General features: G+C 40.6%; 1 protein-coding gene across 1 annotated transcript in view; it reads left to right on the forward strand.

The window, feature by feature from the left end:
• LOC131466963 (voltage-dependent T-type calcium channel subunit alpha-1I-like) overlaps positions 1–23231 on the forward strand; it is a 230690-nt gene that overhangs the window by 187564 nt on the left and 19895 nt on the right. Inside the window, exons 25-33 of the mRNA XM_058640603.1 lie at positions 133–222; positions 2582–2774; positions 3369–3520; positions 4922–5031; positions 9170–9303; positions 12098–12168; positions 15756–15834; positions 17399–17520; positions 19125–19577. Of these exons, the coding sequence (XP_058496586.1) occupies positions 133–222; positions 2582–2774; positions 3369–3520; positions 4922–5031; positions 9170–9303; positions 12098–12168; positions 15756–15834; positions 17399–17520; positions 19125–19577 (1404 nt within the window). The remainder of the gene's footprint in view (positions 1–132; positions 223–2581; positions 2775–3368; positions 3521–4921; positions 5032–9169; positions 9304–12097; positions 12169–15755; positions 15835–17398; positions 17521–19124; positions 19578–23231) is intronic.

Here is a 23231-nt window from a genome sequence, read left to right on the forward strand (position 1 = left end):
TTTAAATGTTCAGTTCTATTTTACAATAAGATTATTGTAAGTGATCACACTATGAACAACCAGGAGATCCCTCCAGTTAAATAAAGTTGTGCTGTGCGTGTGTGTGTGTGTGTGTGTGTGTGTCCTGTCCAGGCTCTGATGTCCTTGTTTGTGCTGGCCTCCAAAGATGGATGGGTTAACATCATGTACCATGGTCTGGATGCTGTGGGGATCGACCAGCAGGTAATAACAGACTCACCCATTCCACATCCATCCATTCATCTGGCTGCAGTTCGCAGTCGCAGGAAACCAAGCGGAGAGGCCCACAGGCCTGTTTTCGGCTCCTTCCGGGGGAATCCTAGCATTCTCATGGTAGATATGAAATCGCTCGGTCTGTTCTTCCTCCCTAAGATGAGCTCAGACCTCCTCCACAAGGAGGAAATCCCTGAAGGGCTTCGTGATCAGATCATCAAACCAGCTCAGCAAGGAGAATTGTACGGCTGGGCGATAAAAGAACAACAGTAGTGATTGCAATAATGTTTTTTTTTTTTTTTTCAACGGCAATAATACAAGAGCTGAATATAAATCATAATAATGTGTATGCATTGCATATACACACATGCAAACTCTTAATACCATAATAACTAACAGGTTTCTTATAATTATTAATGACTCAATGCTTGAGGTAAATATGAGATTAACGGTTTTGGAAAAAGAAGAAAAAGGCCTAAAGTTATCGACTCTACTCTGAGATTCTCTCCAATAATGCACCCCTCCATGAATTAAAAATGGATGTGAAAGTTGTCAAAGACACATGCATTAGGGTTCACTTAGCTTCTGCATATAATATTCTTCAGTGGACCGCTTGAAGTTATAATTGTAGTTGAATGCTGGATCATTAATCAACTGGCAAATGCGGAACTTTGCCTTCAGCGTCAGAACGCTTCGCAGCGTGACACACACACACAGAGCTGCTTTCACACTTTCGAATGGCAGTGTCCCTCGTCTCTGTGCGGTGCAGATACTGCAGTTGCATGCTTAATATTCCACCAGCGGACCTGTAGGCCGTAGTAGGACTGAGAGGAGGAACACTCGTTTCCATGCACAATTAAGTTGGAATCGGACCTCTGCCCTCGTGCCAGTATACGAGCACCAGAGAGGAAACAATTTATTGAATGTGGGTATGCCTCCACTACAGCTTGTCAGAATTGAGGTGTTTTCTGGTTCACCTGTTACGTCACAGGCCAAAACAAAATTTTGTATGTGTATGTCCAGCACCATTCTGTGTCTTTCTACTGTCCTGGATGCACTGGGTGGATTTCACGATGTCGTTCAGTTATTTAAGCCTATCAGGACTTTGAGAAATGGGATTTTTGTACAATGACATTTAGATGAACACGTTAACATGCATTTTAAGTCTGGTTTTAGTAATAATGTCATGTTAACATACTGACTGGAATCACCATGTTGGTGTTGGCACCAGGATTAAGTGACTGAGGAATAGCTTCAGAAGACCAAAGTTAAATGCTCTTAATTGGAGTACACATACCTACAAAAGTCATAATCTACCTCCTCCACTACGTTTCAATGATCACAGATTTTCCCAGTACTGGAAGTGACGTAACGAAAAAGCCGGCGCCGGCAACTACCCTCCAAGAAAGAAGTACATAAGTTTTCACTACATTAGAGGATTTTGAGAGAAATTGCAGAAAAGGAGATGAACAGACGGCTTCTCAACAACAACAAACAACTCTTTTAGAGGTTTAGAGTTAGGCATGGAGAAGAAGTGAGGTTTTCCGGTTAGGGCCAAGACGACAGTACGTCACTTCCGGCACCACAGCCCTCTTGCCCTCTTTGTATCTTTAGTCACTGTCCAGTAACTTTGTTGTCCTTCGTAGGTCCCCATATATGCATTGGGTTTATACAAGCTAAACCTGCTTGTAACCATGTATCTCAGCCGAGCTCAGTTCAAAGACTCTGCGCACCAGCTGCAAATTTACCACTGGATAAAGACTTTTTTGACATGGCAACTCAGCCAGAATTTAGTGCTTTTTGAGAAATACATGTTAGAAGAGAAGTTTACAATTTCAGCTTTTTTTTTTTTTTTTGTCCCCTTTAACGTCACAAAGCGTGCACACGCCCGTGTGACATCAAAGTCCAATGACAAGATGCAAATGAGAACACATAAGTGGCTGCAGATTCCCTTCAGAATTGGTTTTATTTGGAAATCTATTAGGGAGTCTATTAAGCGTAGGGTATTATACTAGATGATTCAGTTTTCCCCTCCTCTGGGGAGAAGCCTCACTGCAGTCCAACGTGGCTCTGAATGACTAATCCAAGCAGCTCTTTCAACACTCTCCCAAATTGAAAATCTCACTCATCTCCGCTTATTGCAGCTGTGCTTGATTTTTTTGCTTTTTAAATTCTAATGACTCCTCCAATAACTACCTATTCACCCAGTCATCATCATCTTTTCATCGCATTGTCTCGCTCTCCGTCTTGCTTTGTCTGAAGAAGGGCTTGGGCCCAAAATTTAATCAGGTCTGTAAAAAACCCAAAGCAACCCTTCTGCTCATTCCCATGACATTTCTTTTTTCTTTAGCCTCTGACCAACAACAATCCCTGGATGCTGCTTTACTTCATCTCCTTCCTCCTGATCGTCAGCTTCTTCGTCCTCAATATGTTCGTGGGCGTGGTGGTGGAGAACTTCCATAAGTGTCGGCAGCACCAGGAGGTGGAGGAGGCCAAGCGGCGCGAGGAGAAGCGCCAGCGCCGCATGGAGAAGAAAAGGAGAAGTAAGGAAGTTGACCGAAGCGACAGTCTCGACGTGAGATAGATGCTCGGAGGAAGTTTAGAAGGAAAAAGTAGACGCTTTGCAGCACAGGAAGGATGAAGAAAGATGGAGAGAGGGAAGGGGTGATGAGGATGGGACACTGAAACCTCCGAGGAGGGAGGGAGGAGAGCAAAATAGATACGTAAGAACAGATTCTAGAGGAAGAGGAGGATTAGAGTGAAGTAATGAAGCCAGAGATTTAAAAAGAAGCACTGAACTGTATAATAGTAACATTATATTCAGTAGGAACGTCTTCGCTTCGTTATAATATGTAATAATAATGTAATATATTATATCTTGAATGTCGTCACTGCATCTTCATCATTTGCTCCGCCCCCTTCAGTTCTGGCAGTTATATTTAATAGTTAATGGGCACAGATATGTCGTTAAATCCATATTTGTCATATTTTCTTGCGCATTTTATACTTGATTGTGTGCTGTATGTTCACCCTCTTAACCATCCAGCTATTTCTACATCAGACAACCTGTCCTGTCCTCTCGTTGATCCAAATCTTCCTCCTTCATCTCTTTTTTTTTTAACTCTCTCTTCTTCCAGAGGCCCAGAAGCTGCCTTACTATGCATCTTACGGCCGCGCCCGCTTGGCGATCCACACGCTGTGCACCAGCCACTATCTGGATTTAGTCATCACCTTCATCATCTGCATCAACGTCATCACCATGTCCCTGGAGCACTACAGCCAGCCACAGGTGAGCATCCCGTCCCGTCGGAGTTGGACACGTGGGTGCGGGAGAGTGAGACAGAGACGGAAGACTTGTTCAAGGGCTTCTGAGTAGGTGGCGACGCACCATCTGGACGGAGATTTTTTAGGAAGTGGGCACTCCCGCTGGCACGCTGCCAACCGGCTGCTATGAATCAGCAGCAAAAAACAGCCAACAACCAAAACATCCATCCACATGCGGGAATACATAACACTCTGACAGATCGGGCGAATTATGTAAAATGTTTCTTCGAAGCAGAGACGGAAAGATCTCGAGGCAGGAAAAAAAAAGTGTGAAATGAGTTCACACAGGGCCGATGAAGCCTTTCAGCTCCACGCGTTTCAGTGTGGACTTGGTCCTCTGGGTCACAGACGAGGTGGGCGAGGAGTCCTCGCCCTTTACTCGAACAGTTTTACCCTCTCTTTATGTGTAAACAGTGTCACAGCTCTTGTCAATTAGATTTATTTGTCTGTTAATAAGAATACTGACAGACTAGCCTTTCCAACAGCCTGCATCTCAATCTTTGCGATTGAGTGTGAGTCTGGAAAGGGTGTGGTCTCGTCCAGTGAAGTGCGGTGAGGTTTATGAAATAATACGAACCCAAAATAGAAGCTTATATTTCAATTTTGACCTTAATTGAAACATTTAGTTGTTTTAAAAGCTTTTAATTATGTGTTAATCAATTCCATAATGTTTAACAATACGAGAAAAACAAAAGAATATCTATTAATATAAGGTTTTGTAATTTAAAAAAAAAATTGTAATTCCTTTTTTAATTAAAATTGAAAATCATGCACAGTCTTACCTATATATGTATATACAGTATATTGTAAGTCCATGCGACTCATCCCTATATTAGGCAGACTGTGGAACGCCAGCATGTGTCGTATATGTATAATCAAACATGTGTTTGTTGTTGGCAATATAAAGAGAGGCAGCAATTTTAAAGAGAAAATAAAATACATATAAGTACATAATTGGATTTTAAAAAGCATAATGATGTAGTTTTATTCTGTTCAGTGAAAACGTCTGAGTATTAGAAATAAAAGACAAATTCTCTCCTTCCCAGAGTCTGAGACATTTCATTTCTCTGTGTCTCTTTCTCCCAAACAAGCATTTATCTTTTTAAAGGATTCACCCAGCAACAACAACTCGACTCTCATCCTCACTTGTTGTCTCTCTTTCTCTCTCAGATAGTATGTAGGCTCTTTTATTGCTATTAAAATAAGGTAAACACAAAACTAATTTACAATGTCCTTCTGCAGACAGATAATTCATTAGTTTATTACAGGTGAGATGAGAGATAGCGACAGAGGAAATTAACCGTCTCTGATGCTGTTACTGCTGCCGCTGTCTCCCTCTCGTCAACCACTCATTTCTCTCCCTCAGTCTTTGGAGACAACGCTCAAGTACTGCAACTACTTCTTCACCTCCACCTTCGTGATTGAAGCCACCCTGAAATTGGTTGCCTTCGGGTTCCGACGCTTCTTCAAAGACAGGTAAAAAAGACGCTTTGATCTGTAATGACACTGTACAGGTTTGTGTTGATGACGTATGTTAACATGCAGGAAACCATTCGATATCTATTTACAACGTATAAATAAAAGTGTATCTAATATGTTATATGTATAAAAGATACAATACAATATAATACAATGTAGTTAATTATCTCTTAATTATTTTTGGACTCATAGGTGCTGCAGATATTACAATCAATAAATAAAACGTTATTTAACACAGTTATTAGTTAAATGAATCCAATATGGGTAAACATTGCAGTTAAAATTCTCCAGGTGCCAGCATACAGACCCTTATATTGCACTCCAGACACCAAACTTACCAGCATTAAATGCACGCACATATTTGTATATCTATGGCAAAACCTTATTCAAAAGAAAATGGCACAAATGAGTATCTAAAATGATTTAGTCCACATTGTTTTTGGTTCTAAATATTGCTGTCCACATAGTAAAAGCTCCATCTCACTGTGAAAGACATTGAAGGACTCACCCAGTACGCAAAATCTTCTTCGTTCTCTATCAGTGGCACCCACCGGCGCCACCTTCAGGCCAACATTGGGGGTCAAATGCCAATAGTGTTTCATCAAATAACTCCCAATTCTCAAAGTAAGCTCCAATACATTTCAAAAAGAGCTGTAGTTAATTATTTATTTACCTCTGTGTTCACTTTTTTGGATACAAGGAAGCACCTCATTTAAGACGTACATGTTAAACTTGCATGTCTAACAATAACAATAACAATAAAGTAAATATTACTGTCTTATGTTTTACATAAAACAAGTGTAATTCTGTTTGCATTGAAGAAAGAAAGAAAGAGCTCTGTCAGGGTTACCTAGACAAAGATGGTTTGGCCCCCTCAGTCTCCAGACCTGTATTCTGATAAGTGACTCCACTGACTGTGCATGTTGTGACTGGATATGTGCGCTGTCACAGTATATCTCCGCACACACCGAGGCGTGTCGTCATTGGAGGGTTTATGCCCCCCTGAACTTTAACTTTGGAGGGGCATAAAATCCTATGCTCCCCCAGAGATGGTGCTAGTGGTGGTACTTGCAGCCTCACAGCAAGAGTCTGCTTTTCTTTCTGTTCTTTGCCTCTGCTTAATGTCCTTATCTTTAGGAGTTTTAAATAAAGCAGCAGAGCTTTTCTGCAAACAAGGCAGTGATGCACTTTGTAATCCACTGATAAATCACGCTGGTTTTTGTGGTATTTTTTTTTTCCCGAACAGAAGACTTGAGAGAAAAGTGGTTTGGAAGTTGTTTTTGTTTTGCCTTTCCATCACTTTGAACCAGCGCGGCCTCCTCTGACCTCACCGGAAATTCTCTCTTTTTCAGGCCATTCTTTGTAAATTCTAGTGATGGTTCAGCAGTTTCTGAAATACTCACCAGCCCATCTGGCACGAACAGCCACACCACACTCACTATATCACTTAAATCCCCCTTTCTTTGTCATTCCTGATGCTCAGTTTGAACTTCAGCAGATCATCTTGACCATACACTGAGTTGCTACAATGTAATTGGCTGATTAGATACTGTATGTACAGTGGCACAGGTGTACCTAATAAAGTGGCTGTATGTGCACACATAGTCCGGGGTCTGACTCTTGCGCTTTATTGGGGTAACTTGTGGTTTGGAATGTTTTATTCTCATATTTAGCTCTTGTTTTTGACGGTCACCTGAAATGCAATGATACAATGCTCAATTTCATTTGTTGCTATAATAAAGTCTTGGAGGCAATAAGATTAAAAAAAAAGGCAATATTTATGCCGAAGGAAAGTTGTGAGATTTAGACCGATCACTGGAGGACGCTAGGTTAATTAGTGTTAGGATTATGAAATGTTTCTCCGCTGTGAGGGTTTCATGGACCTAAATAAGTTTGAAAGCAAGAAAGTGTTTGATGACCCAGATGTGTTGTTTATTAATGAAATATCTGGAACACAGGTCTGGTTTCTTAGTTGGATAAAAAGACTTACTTTAGGTGTCTTGTAACACTCGCGAATGAAATAAATGATTGTCTTGGTCAAGGGTTTTGCTGTATGTTGAATTATCAGTTTGTAAAAAAAAATAACCCAGCTTTACTGTGTGTGTCAGAGCAAAAATAAATGGCTTACATCGAGGCTGTAACGGTACATTTCAATATCTTCACCAAACCCCATCACAGACCAGCGAGGCCGTCACGCAGGCCTGGGGAGCAGCTGTGCTGCTGCTGCTGGATATTATTTGAGAAAGCCTACTATGTAGATTTTATTATTGAATCCATTTTAAAGAATGGTGGGTGTACTGGAGGAAATTGCTGCTGGTTATTTTTAACCCCCCCCTCCCTTCTTTGCAAAAACAATTTCTTTGAAGCTATTTTAATGTCTCGCTCCTTCTCTCCCTCTATCACTTCTTCCTCATCTTTTAAGCAGAATGAATTAAAGTCGTATTATTCTATCCATCCATCAATTTAATTCATGTCTTTATCCCTCTGTTCCTTAGACATCTCCAGTCTTCCCGGCTCTTGTATGTTTTTGGAAATCCCGGCATAGTTTTTTTGTGTTTTTTGAAGCCTGATACCAGCCAGTGTTGCTGCTCAGGAAGTGAGAGATTATGGAGGATAACGCCCATGAGCTGTGGACGAATATTCCTCCAGGCAGCCATTGTGCAGTAAATTAATATATATAAAAAAATAGATTCAATAGATTGAAAATGAATGTATTTAATTTGCAATTGGTCGCCCACAGACAGATTTCTAAACCTCTGAGCGCTTGAGCAGAGAGGTCACCTTAAACTTTCTCTTAGAGGAAGGTTTGACTGAAGGTTCTCTCTCCCTCAATCTCCCTCCATCCCCACTTTCCCACCACGCAGCCTTGGGTCATGTGAAATTTGAATTAGGCTAATTTTAAATGTTCTATTTGGAGACAGCTCGGGTTAGAATATAAAACATACCTGGAAACGTGGATTATAAATACAGTCAGCCACATGTTGAAGCTGCAGCCTCATCATCATGTGACCAAACCATCTCAATCTTTCCTCTTTTACTTTATCTCCAAACCCAAACTGTCCCTCAAATTATGCCCATTCCTAATCCTGTCCATCCTGGTCACTCCCAACAAAAATCACGGCATCTACACTGCTTGACTCTTGTGTCAAGCAGGTTCCAAGCGAGCTGAGGCGATACTGTGCGTGACGTCGCCAGACTGCCGGTCACTGATTGGTTGAACTGGAAAAGTCATGACACAAGAATCGAGCCGAACAATGCCGAACTGTAGATCAGTTAAAAGACTTTAACAATCCTAAAAACGTGGGTTAATCTCCTAAAATTAATACAGAAATGTCTAAAATCTCAGTATTTAACAGAGGAGTCAGAGGTGTTTTTAGCGACAGCACTGCTGATCACGAGTTGCATCACAAACCCCCGTCGCTGTAATTTCATTACAAGTCACAAGTCACTCATTAGTGTGTGTCACTGCAGTTTCATGCAGCCGTGCTGTGATGACTCCGCCCACATTGAGTAGGTACTATTTTATCGCGAAACCAACCTAAACCGTGCCGTGCCGAGGCGAGCTGGGACCACAGGTGGAAAAGGGGCTTTGGTGTTCCCTTAGAACATATAATGAACTTAACTAGAGCTGTTACAACCATGGTGGTAACTTTTGACTGAAGTGGCTTGGAGGCCATTTTTGCTGTTCTTGAATCGGCTGTGGATCAGGTGATTTGGGAAGTCCTGCACGTGCAACAGCCGAGTTCACCGGAAAATACAAACAAGTGAAAAAAAACAAGAAGCAATGTTTGTGAAGCTGCAGCATCTGCATAGTACTGAAAGGGTTCTTATTGTATTGTCATAAATATTCATGACAGGAGGATGCCTTCAGGAAATAGTGGACTTTTACACATTCTGTCTGCGTTGTCACTTGCGGGAGCTTCACGCGAACGCTGCGTTAATGTATGTAGAGCATTAATATTCATTAGAGCATTAACATAACACCGTGCTTGATGTGTGCAGCCAGGAAGTCCTGAGCAGCACGCCGAGCGGAAACTTCAAACTCATGCTGACTCTCCTTTTCATTGAAGATTCACCGATTATAGTAGATTTAAAAGTCACGAATGTGATGATTTGTGTGTGTGTGTGTGTGTAGGTGGAACCAGTTGGACCTGGCCATTGTGCTGCTGTCAGTGATGGGCATCACTCTGGAAGAGATTGAGATCAACGCCTCCCTCCCAATCAACCCCACAATCATCAGGATCATGAGGGTGCTCAGAATTGCACGAGGTACAGACACACACACACACACACGTTAAGACCTCTTCTCTTTTGTGGAATAATCTCAGTTCCTGGTCGTAACTTCCTGCATGCCTCAAGACAAGACAACTGATGGGTACCACACTTTGAGAGTGAATGATAACACATCTGTGATGTAGGCGAAGTTTGATGCCCATGTCAGAAGATTGATCAATACATGAAAAGTTCCGTACCCAGAGCAAAGTTTGGTCAAAAATATTGCATTTTGATACTTAGCCCAAAGATTATTGAATACCACAAAGGTATTGAAGTTTAATAAGCAGCCCTACTGACAACACGTGTATAATTTACAGTCCATGGATAAAGGAAAAACTAATATTCTTTACTTATCTCTTCTCTTCACTCACCTCTTTAATGCAACTCTCCATCAGCTGCTGTGCTGTTAACATTCAGAACCTCTCTCTTTGGGTTGCACCAAGTCCTCTTAACTTTAAATAGAAGGAAGAAATGTTAATGACATTAATCTTACCTAATCCTGCCCCTTGCACCGTCAACCTCTGCCCTCCACAAGACTGCTAAATGGACCCATGGGTAATTCACCAATTAAACAGCATAATTAACAAGCAAGTGGGGTATTTCATGAGGGCTATAGTGGAGACTTCTTTTTTCTTCAACCTCTCCTCACAATTTTAACATTTGACCAGTTTGTCTGAATGTTAACTAACCTCAGCGAGTGTTGGAAAGTCTATAAAAGAGTTCATTAGCCAAATGATGTATTATCCCATTGGTTTAAAGGTGTTGTGACTCAGTAGATATTACAGGCCACCTTCTAACCTGAGGGTCTGAGGTTCGATCCCCAGCTTCTCTAATCTGAATAGGGCCGTCCTTTGGCAAAGTACTTAATCCAAAACGGCCTGTTTTTAGCCGTGTTGGCAGCATGTGAATGATGAGTGATAGAAGAACTGCTGTGTATGAATGTGCAGCCAGCCATTTCCAAGGGATATAAGTTAAATACTGTATATAGCTATATGTGTTATTTAATCAATATTAACACATCTGAAAATGTATGTGGTAACCTCCTCCAGAATAATCTCCTGTGACCCATCTGTGGGTTCTTGACCCACTCTCTTGGAATGATTTAAAGAATAGAAAAGTGTCTCATGAATGCAGAGCATTATATACATATATATATATATATATATATATATATATATACATATATATATATGTATATATATATATATGTATATATATATATATATATACATATACATATATATATAAAGTTATCCTTCATCTTCAGACCTTTATCTATCTGGTAAAAATAAATAAAAATAAAACTACTGCATTTAAAAAAATATACATTCTACTATATTTTGTATCCATAATACTACTCATACCTAACTACTACTCTGCAGTACACACTAATATTACAGTATTTTACACAGGTACTGTATAAAATGTATGTGATCTCTTGTTAAATCCACACTCATCTGCTATGGTTAGACTTTCTGTCCACACACAGACAAGTTTGGAAAAGCTGCCGGCAGCATTTAAAACTCCGGACCGGCAGAAACCGAAACTTTGCAAACAGTGACACGGTTGCTTACATTCACTTTCTAATTGGTTATACACATAGAACTGTTCACACTTTTCTATCCATGTACACCTTTGCTACACTGTAGCTTGGAGAGCATTGTTATTGACCGGTTATTGCTAACAATGGCTCACCCAGAAGAACTGGGAAGTCTGACATGTCTCCGAGTTCTGACCTCTGAGTTTGGATATTAATGGAACACCACGTAGTGGGTCCTGGTAGTCGTATTTTTCTGCAACCAAAAAACAGAGTATTAAATTGGCTTCCTGTCTGTGCCAGCACATCCATGTGCAGTGTCCGCGAAAGGTCATGTGGTGGAGTGGCTCAGTGGTTAAGACTGGTACCCTGTGTGCAAAAGACATCATGGTCGCAAGTTCAACTCCACCCCGGCTGATTGTACTCAATTCCCTTGTAAGTCGCTTTGGATGAAAGGGTCTGCTAAATGACATGTAAAAAAAATGACATGTAATGTCATGTGATACACATTTTCAAGTGTGTTTTATATGGTAGCAGTTGTATGGAAGAGTATTAGGGCCACATGTAAAAAAATAAAAAATAAAAATATATGAATTCTGACTTTTTTTTCTCAAAATTCTGACTTTAATCTCAGAATTCATGCTGTTTTATGATTATTTTTTACATGTGGCCCTAATAGGCTACTCTTTCCTGTGAGTTGTGAGGAAATTCTTATCCAAACCCAATTCTAACCCTAAACCTAAAACCAGGTCTTCACCCTGAAAAAGCACTCCAAAATTGTGGGTCACAGACAAAACAAAATGTCTTTTTTGTACATTTTGTTTGGACCTCACAGAGATAAATACATATACTCCCATGTCTACCCATCCCAGGAGAAATCCATCATCTCCATGGAGGTTTTATTGTCTGAACTGTTTCCTATGAGAGTAGAATCTTGGCTTTTTCCCTTTTGCTGTACCAGCCGCATCGTCTGCCACATTTTCTTGCAGAAATTGGACCAGTGGGAATCGTGGAGAGTCTCTCATGGACAGTCGGAGGAAACCCTTTTCCTCTATCTTCCTCTCGTTATCCCTCTCATCATTTTTTTTCCTTTATCTATTTTGATTGCTCTGACTCTTTGCTTCGCTTTGTGCTTCTGCACATTTTTACACTTTCTTTCACACAGTTGTTGCTGACACGCACACAAATGCACAAACGCTCACCATTTGTGTGAATGTTTCAGATCAGATGTCTTGTTTTGTCTCTCTTCAGTGTTGAAGTTGTTGAAGATGGCGACGGGGATGAGAGCGCTGCTTGACACAGTGGTCCAGGCTCTTCCTCAGGTATGTGTCGTCTCTCACACACACACACACACACACACGTACTTGCACACACCTAACCTGAGCTTATCGCAAGGGCACACACGAGTTAATTAACATTTGATGATTAATGATCGGCTTTGATAGAAGCACCCCGAGTATGATGACATTGAGGAAGTGGGGTTATGACTAAACTTTTTTGCCCTCTGTGTTACGAGACCTCGCTGATCTCGCATTCATTGTGGGAAAAATATAAATAAAACTTTTTGTGGCATTCATCTAACTACCGTTAGTACTAACAGAACTATGTATATGCTTTGACAAATATAGATTTCTTTTGTTTATTTATTTATTTATTCATGTTTATCAATTAACAAAAGGGAGTTAAAAATGTAAAACCAAAAAAAAATATCTGGCGTGACCACCGTTGCCTTCAAGCGTTCTTACATGACACCGTTTTTTCCACACCTGCCTAAAACCTTTGCGCAGCACTGTTATGTAAGTGAATCAAAGAGCTGGCTCGAGGTGTGTTGTTACCATGGAGACGACTGAACCCAATTTTGCCAAAGCATGTAAGCAAAAGAAGTAAAAATGTGAAAAGTTTAATTTGTTTAAAAGTGTTGAGCAATGCAAAGACTTACCGAGGACCAAAGTAAATACATTTACATTTTGGAATTTTTCTAAATTAAAAAAAACAATATATATATATAAAAATATAAAATATTATATTTGGGACCAGATTATTTTATTATATTATAATAATATTATAATATATGTATATATATATATATATGTATATATGTATATACATATATATGTATATATGTATATACATATATATATATATATATATACATATATATATATATATATATATATAATATATTACAATTAACTCTGTATGGAAGGTTTATAGTGTCAATTATCGTCCATCTTTTCCAGTAATACTAAATAAAACAGGAAAGAGTTTTCAAGATAAGGTTTTGCAGAGGTAATATATTTCTCTCCACTGAAATGTGCAGAGAGACTTTATTTCTTTTTACTGCACCAGAATATCTTTGAAGAAGATAACCAAAGCAAGTAAACCAAAGAAATTACACTAATGGATTCGGACTGGCATCTCTCTTCAAAGCAGCTTTCTTTCTTTTTTTGTAAAAAGGCACTTTCTGTGAGCAGCCAGTGGTTTCTGCTGTGTTACCAAAAACTGTGTCGGGCTCCTTTGGCGGGATTAGTCTGGGCTTTATGTGCATGTGTGTAGAAACATCAGGGAAATCAGCTCCACTTCAATTGTGCCTCAAATCAATAGCCTCTTTATGACATGATCAGTCCCTGCTCTGTTGTGTGGATGCATTTCATTGGTTGTGTTGGGATTGTTCTCCACAACACAACCTTAAGACTTACTGTAGATGTCTAAGTTAAGGTTCTATCTGTCTAACTGGGAAAGTAAATGATCTTCTGTAAATAACCTTAAAGATTACAACAAAACGATGAATATCAAAGTCCACTATGGTAAGTTTCTGTTGCCTAGTTGCAAGCTTGTACGATTCTTTATTTGAAACCGTTCGCTCATGGTATCTAAGGACACGGAGTGAGCTTGGAGCTGGAGAAGGCAACATACAGTACAGTATATTTCACACTTCCACCACATTAGTGTTTAATAACCTGGAGATTAGACTCAACAATCAACTGTTTTCCTAGCGATCGCGCCGACAGCTTCAAGTCACTACTGCAACCTGCTCCAGGGCGAGTGGCATCTTTTATTATCCAGCAGAAAACGAAGAGAGAGAGAGAGAAAGAAAGCTGTCCTCCGGCTTTGCCTATCGCCTAACCTCTCTAAATCTTTCCCATTTCACTTCCCCTCTCATTATGTCCTCCTTTTCTTCTCTATTTCCTCTTCCCCCCCCAAATAAAAACTTCACATCTCTGTCTTTCCTAATACACTCTCTCTCCGTTTATTTGCCTGTCTAATGGAATCCTGCAGTCACGTTTTTTTTTCTTTTTCTTTTTCTAAAGCACCCAATTGCCTTTCCCGTGAGGTGACTTAGCTAATGGTGTTCTGCTCAGTGCCAGCGATTGGACCCCAGGGGGCCCGTTCCCCATTTGCATTGCGCGTCGCTATCTGTGAGCGCTTTGAGACTCTACACGGATGGATTCACGCCTTTTAAGGAGTCAGCGAGTGAAATTCTCTTTCACAAAAAAACGTCTGAGAGAGTGGTTATCCTTGATTTGAGGAAGAGGGGCGAGACTTTTGTTGTATTCGTGCGTCGTAAACCTGCAGTTTTTCTGTTTCCACATATTTTTGATCTGAGTAAAATGTTTGCAGGATATTTTCATGACCTTTTGGCTCCAAAAAACTAGAATATACCTCACACGGCTTGTCAAAAAAAATGCATCAATAGAAAAGTGAGTCTTTCATGAGACGCAGAGCTGTCTGTGCAGAGCGTTGTCTCTCCAGCTGGGCGTGAGCAGACAGCGAGAGACTGTTTGTACAGGAGATCACGTAAATAATAGATTATTCAACAGCTTCTCTGTTTGTAGTTTGTAATATCTCCATGAAAACCGTCATCATGTCTTATTAGACCTTCAGCAAATACCAAAAAAATATGTTTTGTTGTTTTTTTGCACCACGGGTTGTCCGTTTATTCCAGTTTGTTTTGTATTGTAAGAGCTTCAACTTCGGTACAAATATTTAATTGGACTTAAGGATGAATTTATTGGTTGGTGGTGAATGGTCAAGACAAAATGGACCTCAGAAAACATGTTCATCTTATAACACCTCAACAATATCTTCAAGGAATGGCTGCAATGCTTGAATCCTTGCAAATTTGGTTACCTAAAATAAGATTATTAGTATTATCATTATTATAATCGGGTCCTTCGGACTTTGCACACTTGGAGCCAAAACTCATGGCCTTTTGTGACCGCATCAATCCTGGTGTAAATTTACATCTGAAAGTCGTTCAGCGAAAAATCGCAGAAAAAATTGGAAAATGAAAACAACTCTTTTATTCGGTTGTTTTTTAAAAATGTTTCACACACATGAACGAAAGTTGGTACACATATTAATCATGTCAGGACGGTCCAAAAAGACAATGGGGACTTTGCTGTAGGTCCCACAGGAAGGCTGGCATCTTTGGTTGAACGGTCATTTTTTGGCGATTTTGGCGAATTTGCAATGTTATTTGAACAAACTTGTCCTTGAGGTTTGGTCCGATCATCTTCAAACTTGGTGAGGTCACTGTGGACAAGTTGAGGATCCAATTAGTATCAGGTTAGCCTTACAAACCATGTTTTTGGTCTCTTGAACACGACATTCTAAAACTGAAATGTTGGAAAAATTGCAACTGCAATGTGATTAAATTTTTTTAACATATCAAAAATAGTTTGTTTTTTTTAGCTAAAAAACTGATTGTGAATTATGTAGTTCAAAATGTAACTTAAAAAAAAACCAATTGTATTACTTTTTGTTGCTTAGCTTAAACATTTATGAAGGAATTGATGCCATTGGTCATTTGTCAAATCAACAGTAAGGCTTAAATGTTGAATCTGTTATTACACAGAACAAACCATTGTTTAATATAATGTGAATTCACTTTTTTTGTGTGTGACAGGTGGGAAATCTGGGTCTGCTCTTCATGTTGCTGTTCTTCATCTACGCTGCTCTGGGAGTGGAGCTGTTTGGAGAGCTGGGTAAGCTCTATTTTATTAAATATACCTGCAACTATACATGGGGATATATGAAATGTGTGCGTTGTTCCTCAGCATTGCATTTCTCCTGTAGACCAGTACTAGGACTCTTTAGGTCTGTTTTTGAAATCATGTCCATTGCAGTCGCCTTTTATTATATTTCAGTCTGAACGTCAATCTTTTTATCTTGTTCTTTCTGACTGAGCTGCTGGTATTTTTGCTGTAGGTGAAAATTAAGAACGAGAAACTCAGGTGATGTGAAATTATAATCAATCAAGCAAAAATCAATGTGAAATAAAAAAAAAGGCTGAAGCTGAATGGAGTTCATCATACTTAGCCAAGGTTACGGGGACTTTCTTTCTTTCTCTTTTTTCTAGATAATGTGTCTATTGTGCAAAAATATCACATTTTCGGTTTCCCAAATTGTGGTGCAGCTCCTATTCTTTGGTTTCACAAGTCATTTGATCCATGAAAGCAATTTAAAAGGGATTTACTATCCTTACAATCCTTATAAATGTTTTTTCTCTCTCCCACAATGAGCTGTGATTGACCCATTGTGTATTTTTTTGTTAGTTTGTTTGTTTCACCATGGTTATCTGTCCTAACCACAGCTTATTATCCTATCCCAGTCTATTAGACATGCAATGCATGAGGGGGAGACAATTGATGGATGAATGGATAAATGTCACTGTTACTTTGTGTCATTTTAGCGCTTTACAACAAATTAGCAAGGCATATATGGAAAAATGTAATGTTTACTAAACAGAGACACAGCTGCTGTAATTCTTGTTGCGATGGATGTCCGTGTTGTTTACTTCTGGATTTGAACATGTATGGGCTGGGGATTACACATGTTCAAAACTCCAGAAAGTAGCTTAATAACATCTGTGTCATGTGTTAAACAAGCACATGACGGCAAACTGAAGCCGATAATTAAAATGATACGTGATGGAGAAGTTTGGTGTTGAGGCTGAGGACTTCTGCTCTTCCCTGGGTTTGTTACACCTGGTTCACACTGGAAACGTGACATTTTGCTCGTCTCCGCCACACCACTAATATGATTAGAACTTCATGTTATCTCTCTTGATAAAGAGATAAAGAAAGATGAATTATTTATATTTTCATGCATTCAGATTCACCTTGGACCTCCCTATCCTTATCAACAGATCTCTCTGTCTATTTCTGTGGGGAACCACGTGAGTCATGGATGAAAAATAGGCAAAGACACGACAATAAAAAGAAGACACGTCTGCGAAAGGGCCTCTCAAGTCCATAAGACATGGGCAGAGTAAACACCTTAATGGTGAACCAAAATTAAAAAACATAAGCCCCTTTCCCAGCTAGCCTCGACTTAGAACCCCGCCAGAGCAGGTTCTAAAAAAAGTACTAGTTACCAGGTACTATTCTAGTGGAAACGCAAAATAACTACCGTGCCGTGCCGTGGCGAGGCGAGTTGAGTCGTGCTAGTGGAAACGCACCAATAGAAGCATGGTATAGTCCTGGATTCACCCTCCTAACGCCTTTCTGCTCTTGTCTCTTTTATCCCCTCCATCACATCTCCTCTCAGTGTGTAACGCTGACTACCCATGTGAGGGAATGAGCCGCCACGCCACCTTTGAAAACTTCGGAATGGCCTTCCTCACGCTCTTCCAGGTTTCCACCGGTGACAACTGGAATGGCATCATGAAGGTAATCAGGTTTTTCGTGTAATTGGACTAACTTTAGAGCTGCAACCAACGATTATTTTCATAATCGATTAATCTGTCGATTATTTTCTCGATTAATCGATGAATCGTTTGGTCCATAAAATGTCAGAAAATCTTAAAAAATGTTGATTGTGTTGTTCTCAAATGTCTTGTTTTGTCCACAAACCAAAATGATTAACTTTTAATGATTTATTTGTTATCCAGAGCAAAGAAATCAAGAAAATATTCACATTTAAGAAGCTTAAACGATCGGAAATCTTGTTTTAATCATGAAAAAAGCTTCAAACCGATGAATCGATTATCAAAATAGTCATCGATTAATTTAGTAATCGAGAAAAAGATGGCAGATCACCACTTTCATTGAACTTTGATTCGTTTGTTTGACTTAGTCGCACCTTTTCGTGTTGCCAGTCAGTAATGACCGCCATTGGAAATGAACCACCTCTATTTCATAGTTAAAAAACCAAAAAGTACTGATGATTTATATTTTTATTATATTTTCTGTTCATGGTAGAGGAGTTCAAACTGGTCAGATTTGATTGTGAAAACTGATTACATTGGGCTGCCCGTGTACATTCCTCACTGCAGTTCTGATAAGATAAGATACATCTTGGACACATACAGAAACAGAACTTTCTTTATACCTTTGCAGCTTCCCATTTCCATTTTTACCGCAGTCACGTCACAGGCAGAAGCTGTGAAGACGTGATTGTAATTGAAGGTCCTCAGTTCACATCCCATGACCGGACGGTATTTAGATGAGGGGAAACGAGCGAGCGTCGCTTGATTGTGACCTTCGGGAAGTCGAAAATGTAAATGTGCGCTCTGCAAATCAATCCTTTCAAGGTCGCGCAGGGGATTGCGTCGACTTTGACAAAATATGTTTGGATGTGATCCTCCTCTCCACTTTCATCACATCACCTCAATCATCTGTCACGATCACGCGCGAGTAAGTGAGCTCTTAAAATTTTATCACAGCCCATATCTGACGAATAGTTAATCAGTGCTGATTAGGGCTTTTAGAGGGAGTGCGGATAAAAAAAGAGAGCGACACACACACACCCTCTGAGCGTTTGATGGCTTCGGCTGAAGTCGGCATCAGCTTCTCTCATTAAACATAAATACTTTTACTCAACAGATATTCAGAAAACCAGCGCACGCTACGATTGCTTTAAACCCTTGAGCTCTAAATTGTTTATCCTTTTTTTTCGTTTTCCATTCATGCTGGAAAAAAAATGCACATAATTATCAAGCAAGAGGCCAAACAGTTGCTTCATTCAGCTTCTTGAACTGTGATGTTTAATGTAATTGTAAAGTGAATAACAAAGACACATTTTACCCTGTCCTCTCCTCCACCCGTCAGTCATTTCCTTCACTATTCTTCCATGTCACCCTCCCACTCATCCTCTGCTTTTGTCTCCATTTAATTTCTGTTTCACCCTTTCTTGCTTTCATTATTCTGTATCCCCAAAACCAGTCATTCACAGAGACCCACAACTGGGTTGCAGGGAATTTATTAGACAAATCAGAGAATGACAGAATCTATATGGAATCACTGCCCCTAAACAATCCTTTCAAACCCTCCAGGACACACTGAGGGAGTGTCCACCGGGCCGCCCGGGCGGTGACTACGGCTGCCACCCTGGACTACAGTTCATCTCTCCGTTGTACTTCGTGTCCTTCGTGCTCACGGCTCAGTTCGTCCTGATAAACGTGGTGGTGGCCGTGCTCATGAAGCATCTGGACGATTCCAACAAGGAGGCGCAGGAGGACGCCGAGATGGACGCCGAGATCGAGCTGGAGCTGGCTCAGGGAGGCCTCTGCTGCATGATGGGAAACATCGGAGCCATCGCCGGGGCCACGGGTGGCGCCGCGGGCGGGCCAGGCGTGGGCGGAATGGTCTCCGGTGCTCCGATTGCAGCGGGGACAGTCGGCGGTCCGGGTGGTTTGGTGATCGCACCGCTGCGAGAGGGAGGAGAAGGTGGCGCGGCTCATGACGGACGCACGCATCATCAGTGTCGGCTCTATTCTCCAGCACAGGTAAGAGGACATTTATGCTGCATTCACGCCAAACGTGAAGAAACTAAATGTAAAGATGCAACAGGACTTCTGAGCAAATAGATGTAAGGATGATCCAATACTAGTCTTTTTACAACATTACACTTTAAGTTGACCCCAGCCACAGGGAGGCCACACCCACTGTACTCCTTCTGATGGTCCTGAGCCAGGATTAATGGGAGGGTTGCGTCAGGAAGGGCATCTGACGGAAAAATGAAAAGCAAAATCAATGCGCATCATCCACTTTGGTAACCCCAAAGGAGGGACAAGCTAAAACAGCAGGGTACCTAATCCAGTGATTTAGATTAGCATAAAACCAATATGACACTGAATATTTTATCGGCTCATCCCTAATAACCCTAAGTGTTGAGATGACAACAGCAAAGGTGGAAAGAAAACTCCCGGACCCCATCGCCCCCTCACCTCACAGAAGATGGAAGGCCACATCGCACCTGCAGATTTAAGAAGTCATGTTTGTCGAGGCAGAAAACAAACAAACTGGTAAATAATCAAACATACAGAAACAATGGAGAGGTTGGGGAATGGAAAGAGGGGAAATAGAAAAAGCACTGAACAAGAATTGAAACGGCTCCTGGCATGAATTTGTGCGAGGAACCTATTGTTTTCCTTCAGATTATTGTCATTCTGTGGCTTTAAATTGCATAAAACTCTGGAAACTTTGCACGGAGTTCAGGTCTAGTGAAAATGCGATATTGGCATCGTGCTCTAAAGCGCCCCCTAAGGTGAAAACAGAGGCAAAATTTAGTTCCACCAAAATTCCTGAAACTTGGTGGGAAGATGTGATGGACCAAGACGAACAAGAAAGTTTAAGTAGGAACCAGGAAGTGCCCTATAACTTCAACATACATTGACCGATCACTCCCTGATTTGCATGGGGGGCGGCTTTTGTGCTTCTTTTACCGAAGCACAAATGTATAACTATTGTTGAAGAATTTCGCCATCAGGGTTTTAGAAAACAGGGAAGAAGGCCCTATAGAGTCTTGGATGATTACGTTGAAGGGATTAATATGTATATACTTGGCCAAGGAGAACAGAGGCAACATCAGCCGTAAGGACGATGACACACAAACCTCTGATGAAATGAACTTTATTCCAAAGAATCAGGAAGACTTCCTGGTTTCTTACAGGCAAGGAATGAACACAATCTCTTGGAGCCAACTTTGAAACTATAGCTCAGTCAGTACAAAACAACATGTTCTCCTTACAACTGGACTTTCAATTATATTATGAATTTCCCTCACAATCATCACTTACTCATTGATTTTCTTTCTACTCATAAATGCAGTAGACCAAAAAGTAATAAAATGAAATTGAGAGAAAAATAAATGAATGGCATTGTCCAATAAAAGCCAGCAACAATAAACCATAAAGGAAAAGAGTAGTTAAGGTGTTTTCCCTTCAGTGAAATGATAGTGAAAGAGAGTGACTGCAATGAAACACGTGTCAGTAAAGCCAGAGCTGTTCGGAGATGGAGAGATGGCCTCAGGTCATTCTGTTGTATATTAAATGTGCGTCTGTCTGCTTGTCTGATGAAAGGAGGAAAATCTGCCATCTTCAAACTCAAGTATTTACATAACCTGGAACACGGCTAATTTTCCTAAAGATCCGGCTTATACTGCAGTTGTAACGTGTCACATTTAGCACTGATTTGGAAACAGTTGCTACTATTCACACACTCGACAAGAGAAACATTAGCATTCATTTGGAGTCATTATTTCTGTCTGTCTGATGAATGTTATTGTAGAATATATCTGAGGGCCAAATCATTTACGGCAGATTGGAGAAACCTGCCTTCCCTTGTGGCACAAGATGCAATAAACTAGTTTGTCTCCTGTGGAGGGCGTCCGGAATGACGATCATGGTTGGAGATGCACGTCAAACACCGCAAAAAGAGTTTGTCTGACGTTTTGTTTTTTGTTTTTTTTATAAAGTTACGAGGCGAGGCGTGCCGCGCTAGTGGAAAAGGGGCTTTAGCATCCATTCGTCTTGTTTTTTCCGCGTTATATTCTCCAGCAGCCCTGAGTTCTCCGACCATTCAGCTTCTAAAGCTATTTACAGGCTCGCTGCTCCTTTCTCTCTGTTGTATATGTTTATCAGAGCTTCCTGCTGTGGATAAAAGCAAGTGAGAGTGAATCACTATAATGAAGTTGTACGCCGCAAAACAAAGCAAAACACGACACAGAGAGGTGTTTCCTGAAAGGATCAGCAGACAACCGGATGTTTCCGCCTCCCTTGGCTTGAATGCAACTTTTAATCTATTAGATTTCACTTCATAATTATCTTTACAGCTTGTTCCCTCTGTCTGTAATGTGGCCAAAAATGTAAATCAGCGTAGCTTAAAGCACCACACACTGGCCCGGACCTGAGTGGATTCAGTCCAACTTTATCCCATCGCTGATTATTCCTAAATCTCAAGTATAAATATCCCCAGCGTTCTCACCATGTGTCCTTTAACTCAACTTTGAGATGATTCATTTCATAAAAGGACCATGATGTGTCACCAAAGATTACGGAAGCTTGTTAAATAGCCTGTAAATTTTAATTTACACGCTGCAAACTGTGTTAATGTTTTGGTCTGTTGCGCCACCCACTGTCATCCACCCAGTAGTGCAACTAGGGGCACTTCAAGACTCAAGGACCCCAGCCAACGCGTTCTCATCTAAGAACATTGCCTTACAGATGCACCAGGCTTTCAATGTAAACCCACTGGTGGCACTTTTAGACGCTCAGAGCGGAGAAGGGGTCAAATAAAAGTCAGAGATTGAGGTTAGGGTTAGGTTCCAGGATAGAAAGGTTAAAGTAACGGCCAAGAAAAGGACTGTAAAGTTGAGCTTAGTGGATATCCACTGTTGGCTCACACTCGTGCGCCTGTAAGGCAGTGCTGAGGGAAACAGACGGCATAAATATGACACTCTCGGAATGAAATAATAAATAATGAATGATTAGGAACCTTAAAAGGCCTTGGTACTCCACTCAAAAACCTCTCAACCAGAGATGGAGACCACTGAGCAACATTGAGAACATGCATTTATCTCTTTCTCCCTATACACTTTGTTTGATATGGATATTTTACATATATAATGTTTCTATAGTCCTTTTTATTGTCACCGCTGTGTCTCCTTATCACGAGATAGTTCTCCATTAATTGTTGTTGCGTATTTTACAGATATCACCTTTAAATAAAAGCAGAAACTGATTCTGCTTTTGATTACGTCTGAGTACTTCCCACGGCGACAAAACCCGCGTTTGTCTGAATGCGCGCCGTGTGAAGCGAATGAACTGAAGTTCTCTCTCATACTTTGGTTCATTCGAAAGGAAATTAACTTTATCATCCATCTTAAAGGATGACACCGAATCAATGGGTGAGAGGATAAGGAGGAGAGAACAGAGGGAGAGGCGAGGCTGACAGCGGAGGAGCGGGAACACTCAGTGAAGATCGCGAGGGGGCGGCGGAGTCTGTCACAGTCTCATTGTGCTCGGAGCTTATTGTCTGTCAGCGAACTGATATTTTTAACCATAAGAGGAGCGAATACAGCGGATCACGTCTCTCTATATGCACCGTATTTTAAATCTCTGCTCTGATTAGTCAGCGAATTCTGGTGTTTGGGCGGTTTA

Source organism: Solea solea, chromosome 10, assembly GCF_958295425.1.
Source record: "Solea solea chromosome 10, fSolSol10.1, whole genome shotgun sequence".
NCBI lineage: Eukaryota > Metazoa > Chordata > Actinopteri > Pleuronectiformes > Soleidae > Solea > Solea solea.